At 36.1% G+C, this 13,757-nt stretch overlaps 1 protein-coding gene across 8 annotated transcripts in view; it reads left to right on the forward strand.

Moving 5' to 3' along the window:
* Positions 1 to 13,757, forward strand: part of POLR3G (RNA polymerase III subunit G) — a 41,950-nt gene that overhangs the window by 24,459 nt on the left and 3,734 nt on the right. For 5 of the 8 annotated variants that reach the window (XM_009208757.3, XM_021939548.2, XM_003899914.3 and 2 more), the window contains 3 exons: positions 85 to 135; positions 4,299 to 4,381; positions 9,213 to 9,359. In XM_009208757.3, the coding sequence (XP_009207021.1) occupies positions 85 to 135; positions 4,299 to 4,381; positions 9,213 to 9,359 (281 nt within the window). The remainder of the gene's footprint in view (positions 1 to 84; positions 136 to 4,298; positions 4,382 to 9,212; positions 9,360 to 13,757) is intronic. The other 3 variants (XM_031666292.1, XM_009208762.4, XM_017959730.3) reach the window with 2 other exon arrangements.

Consider the following 13,757-nt stretch of genomic DNA (forward strand, 5'->3'; position numbering starts at 1 on the left):
TATTGTGTCCTTCACATAGTTATATTCAATGCCACTAATTCTTAGAGGAAACTGCAATTTTTTTATTTTTTATTTTATGTACAGATTGGAGAAGACTTCCAAGAGAGATGATGCCAAGAAATAAATGTAAAAAAGGTACATTCACTAATATAATAGTAATTCAGGTAGGAAAAGGTTATTTCTTACATTCTGTTAATATGGACTTGTCAACCCAAAATTATACTCAACTGTTCTTAATGCTTTTCTTAAAGTATTTTGTGCCAGACAAGAGGGCTCATGCCTGTAATCTCAGCACTTTGGGAGGCTGAAGTGGGAGGATCACTTGAGCCCAGGAGTTTGAGACCAGCCTGGGCAACATAGTGAGAACTTGTCTCTACATAAAGTTAAAACAAATATTGGCCAAGTGTGGTGGCATGCTTCTGTAGTCCCAGCTCCTTGGGAGGCTAAGGTGGGAGGATCACTTGAGCCGAAGAGGCGGAGGCTGCCGTTAACCCAAATTGCACCACTACACTTAAACCTGGAAGACAGAGCAAGACTTTGACACTCTAAGACCCTGACTCTCTTTCTCCCTCTCTCTGTCCCCCTGTATATATAAAAATGCATTATAACTATTTTGCTAAAGCTTGTTTTTTGTTGTTTATCTTTTGGGTGTTTTTTCCCCTTAGTTATTGCCTTTTCTTTGTGTCTTATTTTTTAATTTTTAAATTTTATATCTTTTTAGAAATTTCAGTGTTTATTTTACATACAGGGGTACATGTGCAGGTTTGTTAACATTGGTATATTGCACCCAGGTAGTCAGTGTACTACCTAATAGGTAGTTAACCCACTCCACCCCATCCTCCCCTCCCAACTTTAGTAGTTCACTATGTCTATTGTTCCCATGTTTATGTCCATGTGTGCTCATTAGCACCCACTTATAAGTGAGAACATGCAATATTTGGTTTTCTGTATTTATTCACTTAGGATTTTCCTTTAGTTGTGGAATCCTGGAGATGCTAAGAAAGACTCTTCAATTACTGTGGACCTTTTCATTTGCATAATTGCAGATTTTTTATTATAGTGGCTACAGTATGAATTATTACTAAAACATTTTAAAATTGGGAAACCAATAAAATAGAGTTTTATGTTGTATAGAAGAATGCCAAAGTGAATGTTTGCAGTTTGTTTTTCTTTAGTAATTTCATTCAGTAAATAGGTATCTGTTATTGCCAGACATTGTGTTGACAGGAATAAAACTGAGCAAAGTGGGAATAATCCTTGCCCTCGTGGAGCTTGTAGTCAAATGGGGTAACATCATTAAACAAAAACACACTGTCCTCATTGGGAAGGGTTCTTTGAGGAAATGGAACTGGAGTTGAGATTGAAGGATGAGTAGGAGTTTACTGAGACACAGTTGTGGAAGAGGAAATAGGGAAATAACAGGTTTGTGAGAGAAAATCAGAAGTTCAGTTCAAAGGTGTTACTTATGGTTCCTTTGAAATATACAAATAGAAATGTTAAATATATTGTTGGACACAGGGGAATGGACTTCAAAATGGAGACTGTAGTCATTATCAGAGATACGATCATTGAGACCAAAAGAAAGGGTAAGATGGTCTAGGGCAGAATTAGATAATTAGAAGAAAGGAGGGCCTAAACCTGAGCTTACAGGAATGCCAACATTTAATGGGCTGGTAGAGGAGACTGAATGACAAAGAAGGAAACTGGAAAGAGAGAGGGAGGAGGAGAACCAGGAGAGCAGAGTTACACAAGGTAGTCTGGTATTTCGAAAGGTGGTCAACAATGTTAAAAGATGTTAGACATTGCTGCTAAGAGGTCAAATAGGTTGAAGACTGGAAAATGTTCGCTCATTTTTGGCGTGTCAGTTATTGGTGACCTCAGTGAGAGCTTTTTGAAAGATTCGCAGAGGTAGAATCCATATTGGAATGGCTTAACCGGTAAATGGAGCTTAGGAAATGGAGACAGCTAGCATACATGAGTCTTCTTAGAATTTTGCTATGAAGAATGAAGAGTGAAAAAGGAAGGTAGCCAGCGAGGTTAAGAACAGTGGGGTTATCAACGAACAGAAGAGAAGGAATTCCCATTCCCTGTTTTAACACCTTTATTGAGATATAATTGACATACAATACAATGCACATATTTGAAGTACATACACAATTTACATGTTTTGCACATGTGTATTTTTATTTTATTTTAAAGATACAGTATATAATCATATTTAGCTTGCGTGTAGAATATTTTGAAATATGACAATTTATCTTCTGTCTTTTATACTGTTGGTTTTTATTGGGCAAATATATTATTTTCGTAATAAAATATCTATGCATGAATGATACTGGTCATGTCCTAGAGGATCACACATCTGTAGTTGACTTTAAAGCTGAAAAGAATGTGCTCATTTTGGAGGAGTTAACGTTTTCAAATATGTCATCCCTGGGATTTTATACCCACATTAATCATTAGTAAAAGCTCCCAATGTATCAGGATTTCCATTTGTTAATAAACAAAGCAACAATGAAACTTTGTTTCTCATGTTGCTCTAGTATTTTTTATTACATATTGTGTAATTTTTATGTCTTGTTTCTGATAGGCTTGGACTCTCCTTTTTGTTAAGATGTCCTCCATTGATTTACATAGAAGTGAACAGTAACAATAGAGTCAAAGGCTGAAAACAGTTGTTTCTTGAAGAACCAGCTACTGCCATGTGTTAAAAGAAACTATTCAAATATATGCAGATACTTGGTCAAAGATGGGAAAAAAAATTAGTTTACTTACCTGAGCATATTCTTTAGTATCCCTTTAACAAAGGTTTATGTTATGAAATTAAATACTTTGATAAAAAGTTCTTAGAAAAAGACTTCATGATGTAAGTAGAATACATTCTTAGCTAATGTTTTTTGGCATTAATATTATATTTCTTGAGATCTTGTTCATATGTGATGCTATATTTTATTTGTTACAGTTCATATTAAACAGTCTTTGCCCCCAAGGGGGTCAGAGAAAGTTACCCATCATTAAATTTAACTACTACTTTTGTTTGAGGAATCACTAATACATATGTTTGGGAGCTCTGAGCTCAGTAATTCCCTGAGGGGCAATTCAGTATAACACAGTAAATTGTAATTCCATCAGTTATGGGTCATCTACCACAATCTAAAAATTTTCTTTTGTAGGTTAAATGTTAATCTTTAACAAAATTACATCTTCCTGAGCCACATTTTCCTCTTGCAAAGTAATTTCTAAGTGTTTAGTTTTATTTTGGAAAAGAACTGTAATACTCTCTGACCACAATGGGACAATTTTGTCGCTTATCATATTGCTTTGGTAACTGACTGGCAGAATTTATATGTGAAATAGTTCTCTAGACCCTGCACTTTCAGAATAGCCTCAAAATGCAATATTTTTGATAGGAGTAGAAAAAAAAATTATGTAGCCCAAAGCCATTACAACATTTTATTTCACTTATATGCTTTTGAGTTTTCAGATTCATATGAGGAGTATATTCAGTTTAACTATTGTAATCTTTATTCCAAAGATACTGTGTGTTGCATTGTCATCTCTTTCACCATTGGCAAATGCACATATTTGAAGTACATACACAATTTACATTTTTTGCACATATGTATTTAAGGCAGGCATATTTTTATTTTATTTTAAAGATACAGTATATAATCATATTTAGCTTGAATGCAGAATTTTGAGATATGGCAATTTATCTTCTGTCTTTTATACCATTCATTTTTATTGGGCAAGTATATTATTTTCATAATAAAATACTTGTGCCTGAATGATACTGGTCATGTCCTAGAGGATCACACATCTATAGTTGACTTTAAAGCCGAAAAGAATATTTATCCTGCACTTCCTTTTTATTTTGCACACCTGGTAAGATTCCTCTGGTTAGAATGAAGTACACTTATCAGTGAAGGAGAAGCCAGTGCAGGTGGATTTGTGGGAGCCTTTCACTATACTCTTGGTACTTCTCTATCTGAGGCAACATTTTAGCAGTTTTGGCCCTAATGATATTAATTGCCAGTACCAATTTTCAGTACTAGTAAAAAATATACTTCAGTCTTAAAAAAAGAAAAATCCTATTAAGTGATTATCATTTATTCCTCATCATTGGAAAATTGGTGAGGTGTGATTTGTTTATTCTTTGAGAAAATTAATTTACTCTGGAAACTATGTGACTGCCTAGGATGCAGTAGCACAATGCTGGACAGCATACACAAAGACAAGGACATATAATACACAGTTGCAGTTGCAGAAAAATGTGTTAACTGGTAGTTTTACTTCAGCAGGCCCAAAACCCAAAAAGGCAAAAGACGCAGGCAAAGGCACATCACTCACTAATACTGCAGATGTGTTGAAAAAAATTGAGGTAAGGTTTTCTTCTTACTATACAAGTGAACTGAAAAAATGTAAAAGATCCTACCTCCTTTTGCTTTCTTGTCTCAACCTTTCAGCATTCTCTTACTTTTTAATAATGAAAATTTGGCAGAAGCGAACCCAGCGTTTAAGGTAACTGGGAAGGTTTGAACTTTGTGGGCTGGGAGATATGGAGGGTCTGTCCTGTCCTTCGTTACCACTTGCCTGGCCACTTACCTCATCTTCTGTCATCTCTTTCTTTTTCACTGTATCCCCCTTTCCGCTTGTATTTGAATCATGCAGGGGGAGAGAAACATGAAAAAGTTTTACAAAGAGTTACATATGTAATTCTTGTAAAAACTTCTCATTTTTCCTCCTGTTGGTTAATATGTACTGTTTTAATGCTTTTTTTGGTCTTATGTTAAGTATTGAATATTGAGGGAAAACTGTATTTTATAGAACTTATTTTTATAGCTTTCTTTATCTAAATATTTCACAAATAAAAATGTAAGATTCAGAAGGTTAAAACACTGAAAATTTTAAAAATTTAAATATTTCAAAAATTTAAAAATGTAAGATTCAGAAGGTTAAAACACTGAAAAATTTCCCTCCTATTCCTTTCTTTAGTCATCCAGTTCCCTCCTTATAGGCAACCAATGTTACTAGTTTCTTATATGTATTTTTCAGAAGTATTTCATACATAGCAAATACGAGGTTTTTTTTTTTCTTTTTAAAGACAGAGGTAGCGTATTACATTCTGCATTTTCATTTTATCACTTAACAAAATACCTTGGATGTGGTTCCATATCAGTCTGTATAGAGTTACCTCATCCCTTTTTTTTTTTTTGGCTGCACTATAAAAATGAACTGTAATTTATTTAATTAATGTCCTACATAATTGGACATACAGACATTATGTTTCATCTAGTGTTTTGCTGTTATTAACAGTGCTGCAATGAATTCATGTTAAGTATGTCATTTCACATGTGTAGGGTAGCTTTCTACAATATTTGTTTGGTCAGTACTTACGTGCACTGTATGAAATGGATAGCTATTGTTACATTGCTCTTTATGGAGATTATACCAATTAACTACCATTATCAGTGCATGCATTGTCTTGCTTTGATGATGATGATGACAGTAACAGCTAACACTTTATTGAAACTTATTCTGTGCCAGCCTCCTTGATGAGCTCTTTACATATGTTATGTTCATAAAAGTTCGTAACAACAAGGAGAGGTGGGTATTATTCCTTCTTTACAGATGAGGAAGTCAAGGCTTTAAATTTTTTACTTGCCTGGCCAAGTAGGCACAGCTACTTGGTAGTGGAAACTCATATTTTTATTTTATTATTTGACCAGTACTTGAGTTAGAGATAACATGTCTGAAAAATAAAGCCAGAGTACTGATGAAGGAGCAGTGATAACTGTCAAGTTTAACTATACTGGAATGATGGGACTGCAGTTCTAGCCAGTTTGTATTGATTGAACTCAGGTTCTGGCTATGCTTAAAGCTTCCTGGAGAAAACTTACTAAGATGACATGTGCTGTAAGGAAGATTGATCTGGACCTCTGGGTGTGGTTTCTCCTGGTAACAAATTGTGTTTCCATATTCTCTACATTTAAACACCTTTTTCAGGACACATACTGGTAAAACTGGAAATTTAAATCTAGAAATACCAATGAGTTTAGTAGAGCAAAAGTTGTTCCCAGATGACTCTCTTATTGCTGATTTTTTCAGCAAAAACAGTTCCAAATTTTTTTTTTTTTTTTTTTTTTTTTTTTTGAGACGGAGTCTCGCTCTGTCGCCCAGGCTGGAGTGCAGTGGCCAGATCTCAGCTCACTGCAAGCTCCGCCTCCCGGGTTCACGCCATTCTCCGGCCTCAGCCTCCCGAGTAGCTGGGACTACAGACGCCCGCCACCTCGCCCGGCTAGTTTTTTGTATTTCTTAATAGAGACGGGGTTTCACCATGTTAGCCAGGATGGTCTCGATCTCCTGACCTCGTGATCCGCCCGTCTCGGCCTCCCAAAGTGCTGGGATTACAGGCTTGAGCCACCGCGCCCGGCCCAAATTTTTTTATAATAGTACATTAATGGATGGATAGGGAGTGACATACATTCAAATCTCATGATTAATGTGTGAGTAATTACTGGTAAACTAATATCTGAGATTTCTTTTTTCTGCATAACAGGAGGCTCTGTATGGTGGCTGTAAGGCTGTATAATATTTAAACCAGAAGAACTGCTCTCTGTCCATAATTGAACACTGTTTTCAGTGTCTTTATATTATTCATTTTATTCTTAAATCTGTAAAGTAGTAAGGTTAGATGGTTAAATCTCAACAGGAGAGAAAATGGAGACTAGTAAGTAGAAGAGCTGAAACTAGTAGCTTAATGCAAAAGGAATGAGGCAGTGAGACAATGTATGTGACTTTGAGATCAGTTTTTATTAAAAAGTTGTATAAATCTGCTATTTTTAACCTATTTTATTAGTCTGATTTAGATCTATATGGTGGAAATAAAGATGAGAATTTTTTTTGAAGATATTTGAGATAGCAATAATAGAAATATAGACTTCTAGTTCCTATGTGGCACTGAATTTAAAAAGTACTTTTGACCAGGCGTGGTGGCTCATGCCTGTAATCCCAGCTCTTTGGGAGGCTGAGGCAGGTTGATCACAAAGTCAGGAGATCGAGACCGTCCTGACTAACACAGTGGAACCCCGTCTCTACTATAAATACAAAAAAATTAGCCGGGCGTGGTAGCCGGCGCCTGTAGTCCCAGCTACTCGGGAGACTGAGGCAGGAGAATGATGTGAACCTGGGAGGTGGAGCTTGCAGTGAGTCGAGATCGTGCCACTGCCCTCCAGCCTGGGTGAGAGAGCAAGACTCCTTCTCCAAAAAAAAAAAAACGTACTTTTACATAACTGGTTTAAATAACTATGTTCTTAATTATAAAATAATAGCATGATTTTTTAGACATAGTGTGTACCCTGCACAGAGCTAAATAAATATGGCACTACAGTTTCCTATTAACTACACAAACTTATTGGTTGCAGGTCTTTTTACTGTGATCTGATTAAAATATAAAAAAAAGTTATAATATTAACATAGCATCATATATGTGTGTATATCTTATTATAGATGCTGCAAAAGATCCATAAGCACGCTTTACTCGCACTTTTCCAAAAGGATTTCCATTTGGAAAAATTGCACACATTATATTGTAGTAATAACTCATAAAAGACAACATATGAGTCAGTATCAAGATAAATCATCTTATGTCTATTACCTTGGTGTTATTTGTTCTGCCTGAGTGGGTTAAGCAGACAGGAAAGGTAGAGTTTGAATTTTGATTAGAAATTGAGCCTATCTAATGTAGTCTCTCTATTGTCTTTGGTTTCCTTAAATTCAAATTTGAATTAATTACAATTTTTAAAGATACGCATTTAAGAACCAATAAAGGAATAGCTAAGTTGCAGTTACTCCAGATATAAAACCTGTTTTCTCTCTATATGTAATCTACAAAGCAAATACTTTATAATAGAGATGGAGTGTTTGCAGATTCATGCATTAATATTCCAATTTCTGTTTAGGGGACTAATCACATTTTAGCTGAGGTGATTTATGCCTTAATTATGAGTATTAATATGTGAAATTATTGACTCCTGGAAAACTTGTGAAATTCTATCATATGTGCAAATTGAGCATAGTACAATTTAGTGAACAGATAATGACAGTAATGAACATAGGTCACTTTTTATTAAATGAAAAAAATTGTTGGTAGTCCTAATAAAATACAAAGATGTAATTTTAAAGTTAATTTTGTGTACTATTCCCTGATGGTTCCACTTGTGGATAAGTGGAACTCTCATGGAATCAAAGCTTTCCAAACTGCATCTCTCTTTTGTCTTCTTTTTTAGAATTTCTAATAATTGCTGGTATTGACTGTGATTTGAGTTTTAATTTCTCTCTTTCTTCTCCATCTGCCAGATATATTAAGAAACAAGAATTCCTGGCAACAGGAAGTAAATAATGAGAGAGAAAAGAGATAAAGACACAGATAAAATGCAACTAGGATAATCTAGCCCAGGATGACTTGCTATTATAATAATAGTGTTAAATGGTCTCATGTATAAAGTGAAACATAGACATTTTGAAATAATACTATTACCTTATTTTTTCTCCTTTTATGTTAGAAGGAAAACAAAATAACATCCTAAAAGTTCTCCATAAACTAAGTCACCTCAAATATTTTAGAAGGAGGTAGGATAGACCGCGAGGTACTGTGGCTCATGCCTATAATCCCAGCACTTTGGGAGGCTAAGGTGGGCAGATCTCTTGAGACCAGGAGTTCGAGACCAGCATGGCCAACATGGAGAAACCCTGTCTCTTCTAAAAAATTAGCCAGGCTTGGTGGTGTGCGCCTCTAGTCCCAGCTACTCAGGAAGCTGAAGCAGGAGAATCACTTGAACCCAGGAGGAGGAGGCTGCGGTGAGCCGAGATCATGCCACTGCACTCCAGCCTGGGTGACAGAGAGAGACTTTCTCTCAAAAAAAAAAAGAGAAGGTAGGAGGGAAATTAAGCATTGTGCATTAGAGCTGATAAGCCCAGTATTAATCTGAAACCCAATTATTAAGTAACAAAATCAAAGAAAATGCTTGTTTCATGGTGAGATAGTAAATTCCTTCTTTCTTGAGTTGACTGATAGTTTCCTAGTGGTGACCTGGAGGTGGTGTTAAGATGGGATTAGAATAAGGTGATAGATAACTGTTCCCTTAAGGCTAAGCAGGGAAGTCAGCAGTCTAGTGGTTTCCACACAAATTAATGAAACATGCTTATACCAGGAATTGGAAAAAAGAGACGATGGTGAAAAATCAGATGAGGAAAATGAAGATAAAGAAGGCAGCAAAGAGAAAAGTAAAGAAGGTGATGATGACGATGACGATGATGCTGCAGAACAGGAGGAATATGATGAAGAAGAGCAAGAAGAGGTAATGGTTCATTTGGGGATGGCAGCAAAATAAATAAGGTTGATCTAATAAGGAATCATATATATAGTATGTACTAAAATCAACAAACAGAAACCAAGATGATGAGAACCAGAAGTATATTATTATCAATGGCATCAATTCCTTGCTATCGAGAGAACTATTATAGCATTGAAATTATAATGATGTCAAATTGAATATAGGAGATAAAAATAACTTGATTGGCAGCTTTGTAAGTATAAATCTGCAAGTTAAGGAGATTGATCAGATTAGTGCAGTTAAGATTTAACAACATAAAAATTTAAGTCAGCAATTCAGGTAACGGAGGGCTTAACCACATAGGTCTAGAGGAGAATCCCTGCAGTGTGTTTCAAATTCCAAAGTGCGTGTGGACACTATCAGAGAAGATTGATAATTTAACCTCAGGTATCTGGCTGAGTCAGGAGGACCCTGTGTTTTCGATTTGGGATGCCTAACTTTTAGAATGAAATGCACATAGTACATTTCAGAAGTAGCTTGGGTCAATCAGGTATATTTTTAGCAGGGTAACTTTGCAGACCACAGCCTTGTTGGGACTTTGTAGACACCTCAGACAGTAACCCTAGGTGGAGAGTTTCTTCTCTATTCTGGTGACCTTTGTCTGCATTTCATTTCAGCCTCTTCTACCACATTCTCAAATTTTGCTTCTCCAGAAACTGTTCCAACTATGAAATCTTTACTATATTTATTTTGCATTAAATTTGCTATCTTTTGAAATTTATATTGACATAAACAGAGTAGTGTGGATATATTTTTTATCTGTTTCCGAGTGGCTAGCCAGCTGCTAACCTCATTTCTTCAATAATTTGCTTTCCTCATTGATTTTGAATTCTTCCTGTATCAGCTATTAGATTCCCATTTCTACCTCTGTTCTCTGTTCCACTGATCTATTTTGAATCAACACTAAGCTGTTCCAAGTAGTAGAAGCTTCTGATTATTTGTTTATGCTTGTAGAGCATGTCTTCCGTGCTACTCTTTTGTTTTCACAATTTTCCTGAATATTCTGTCTATTCTTTCAGATAAATTTTAAGTCTAAACATTTAAAAATTGAATATGTCACATTTGTGGTAGATCACATTTGTCTCCAGCCTTCTTTTCAGATCATTCATGTTTTTATTTCTATTGCTCTCTGACACGATTGAGACTGTCAGTACTTCTGATCATCTCTTTCCCCTTTGCTGGTTCTCTGTTTTAATTTTCTTTTCTAAGAAACTTAGACCCTTGCTCACCCTTCATCTTCTTTTTTGCCATTATTCTTGTCTCTTGTCCTCCCAGCGCACACTCTAGACCAAAGCCAACTTTGATCATTTCCATTCTCTATCTCTTTCCCCTTTCAAATCTGACCTATTGAGCATTTCTTGGGAATCACAGAAATTGATGCCCCTCAAAAAACACTAGCCCCATTTTTCTGGCTAACATGTTTTCTGTTTCTTTTTTTAAGTCAGCTCTTTACAGCAATTATTTTAGATCAACTTCTTTCTTCTTATTTCCCTTTGTTTACTACCTTTTCTTTCACTCTTAGCAGGTGATAGTACCTCCATACAGGAAATGAAGTCATCAAGAGGAAACTCTATTAATTTCATGTGTTCTGCCTGCAAACTCAGTGTCTTCCTTCCTCCTCCTCTTTTTTTTTTTTTTATCGAGGGAGGAAATCCCCTTTATCCTATTTGGGGGTAACGGTCCTATCCTTTTTTGGAACCATAGTCCTCAGGTCATTTCCCTTTCCATATTTTTAACCTCTTTTTCTGTCTGTCTCTTCCATTCATGTATTAAAACATGTTCATTTCCCATTGTAAAATATGGTGTCTACATTCTCCTTCATGCCATCTCTTGGAAAGCTGCTTTAGCTGTCATCACCCTCCTCCTCCCCCACCATTAGCTCTTTTCAATCTTAGTTTCACCTCCATCCTATTCAAATTATTGCTTTTGACAAGTAGCTTAAAGAAAGAAATTATTGCTACCACGCTCACCACAGACAAATTTTAGCCTTTATGTCACTTAAGTTTTCTGTAGTATTTAACACTTTTGATAGCTCTATTATTAAAATACTATTTCCTGGCCAAGCACAGTGGCTTACTCTGTAATCCCAGCACTTTGGGAGGCCAAGGCAGGCGGATCACGAGGTCTGGAGTTCGAGACCAGCCTGGCCAACATGGTGAAACCCAGTCTCTACTAGAAATACAAAAATTAGCCAGGCATGATGGCAGGTGCCTGTAATCTCAGCTACTTGGGAGGCTGAGGCAGGAGAATCGCTTGAACCCAGGAGGCAGAGGTTGCAGTGAGCCGAGATTATGCCACTGCACTCCAGCCTGGGCAACATATATATATACTTATATATATAAATACATATATTTATAATTTCCTTTAAATTCAACAATTTTCAGCAATTATATGCATCTTCTGTATGTCAGGGATTGTGCTAATTGCCAAGTCGTAGACAAACATGGTAGCTTCCCTTCATTTTTGCTACATGATGCTTCTCATTTTTCTCCTATTTCTGATACATTTTTGTAGTCTCTTGAGTTATTTCTAGTCTTTAAATGTCAGTGTTCTTCAGGGTTCTTCCCTTGGGCTTCTTTTTCTTGCCATAATCTCTCTGATTGATTGCATCCCTCCCCATAGTTACCCTGAATAGACGTGTAACTCCTCAGTTCTTTTTCATTCAACCTATAGTAAGTGTACACTAAGTATATGCTTGGAATTGTACTAGGCAATGGGAATATGAAGATAAGATACAGTTCTTCTCTCAGGGAAATCACTAGAGAGACAAGAAAGGTAACAGTTAATACACAGTGAATAACGCTATGATATGTTAGTACAGGATGCTATAGCGGCACATAAGAGATGCTATGGGCACACCAAAGTCTATTTTAGGCATATCAAAGATGATATTTTAAGGAAGACAATTTAGGTGATCTGAAGAGCTAATCACATCAAGATAGAAACATGGAATGGAGTGGACACTTACAGGGAGAAAAAAGAACATGGAGAGAGGCTTGCAGGTGATGAGAGTGTAGCATCTTAATTTAACTGATAAGATAAATCGGTATGGCTGAACTAGAGGGTGTAAGTGGGCTTATGTTGAGAGATGAAGCTGGAGAGATAAGCAGGTCATTAAGGACTCTGAATGTCAAGCTGAGAAATTTGACTTTATCCTGAGCACTGTGGGGAGCATTCAGGGGTTTTAAACAGTGGAATGGTATAATGATGTTTATATTTTAGAAAGCTCAGTTGCTTTGAATGGAAGAGCCAAGTTTGGGTCATATTTGAAAGCTTATTGCTGTAAACCAGTGGTTTTCAATACTCTTGAAGGGATATTTAGTAGTGTCTGGAGATACATTTGGTTGTCACACTGCCATGGGGGTAGTAGGGTAGTAGTAGGTTCTAGTTTGTGTGGTCAATATTTGAGACAAGACTGGCATTTGCAATGCTCTATTGACAATGTCTGCTTGCACTGAGTTGAGTTGGAACTATATCCGTGTTGAAATTAAGATCTCCTCTAACAAAAACAACAAACATTGGGATTCTAGTAGCTTTAGAATTCTTCATTTAGCCTTAGCAGAATATTAAACAACACCAGTGGGTTTATTTTAACATTTCATTTAAAACAAACAAAACCAACAAAAAAACAACAAAAAAACTCCCCATTTTAATAGATGTGTGTTCTGCATGTATGGCTGAGTGAGGGTTGGAAAGGAGATCTTCATTAACACCTTTCTACGTTTAAAATTATTCTTCTCTGCTCTTTTTAGCAATTATTGATTAAAATTTGTGGTAATTTATCCAATGTATTGAAGATTTGATGGCGCATTTTCTTTTGAAGAATAAAATGCGGCAAATTATCTGGTAACACCTATTAGTAAAATCAAGGAAATAAAAACTTGTCTTCTTCAATCTTTTGAATGTTGTAATTGAAGAAAAACACAAGGGCTCAAATGAGAGCCTAGAACCATTTAAGCCATCAGTTTCACTACTGAAATTATAGGTTTCACTACTTTGTACCTGTATCAAGATTACTAACATTACACAATTACCAAATTTGAACCACTTAAACAGAACTTGGAGGAGGTACTCATGTCTAAAACACAAGTACATATGCTTGATTTAGAATACTAGAGTATCCTTTCCTTATTCATCTCCACTTTATGTACAAATCGGCTTACTTTTATTTCTACACAAGTGTTCTTACCAAAGGTCTCCTTTACAATGAGACCTCATTTGAACTCTCAACCATGCCACCCTCCCCTGGTATACAGGCCCCAAGCTTCACCCAGATGTCTAAATATTGCCAAATTTTTTTGGGCACCAGAAAAGCCAGGCCAACTTTCCAGAGATGGGAATGGTTTTAGCTGGATGCAGAAA

Source organism: Papio anubis, chromosome 5 (genome assembly GCF_008728515.1).
Source record: "Papio anubis isolate 15944 chromosome 5, Panubis1.0, whole genome shotgun sequence".
NCBI lineage: Eukaryota > Metazoa > Chordata > Mammalia > Primates > Cercopithecidae > Papio > Papio anubis.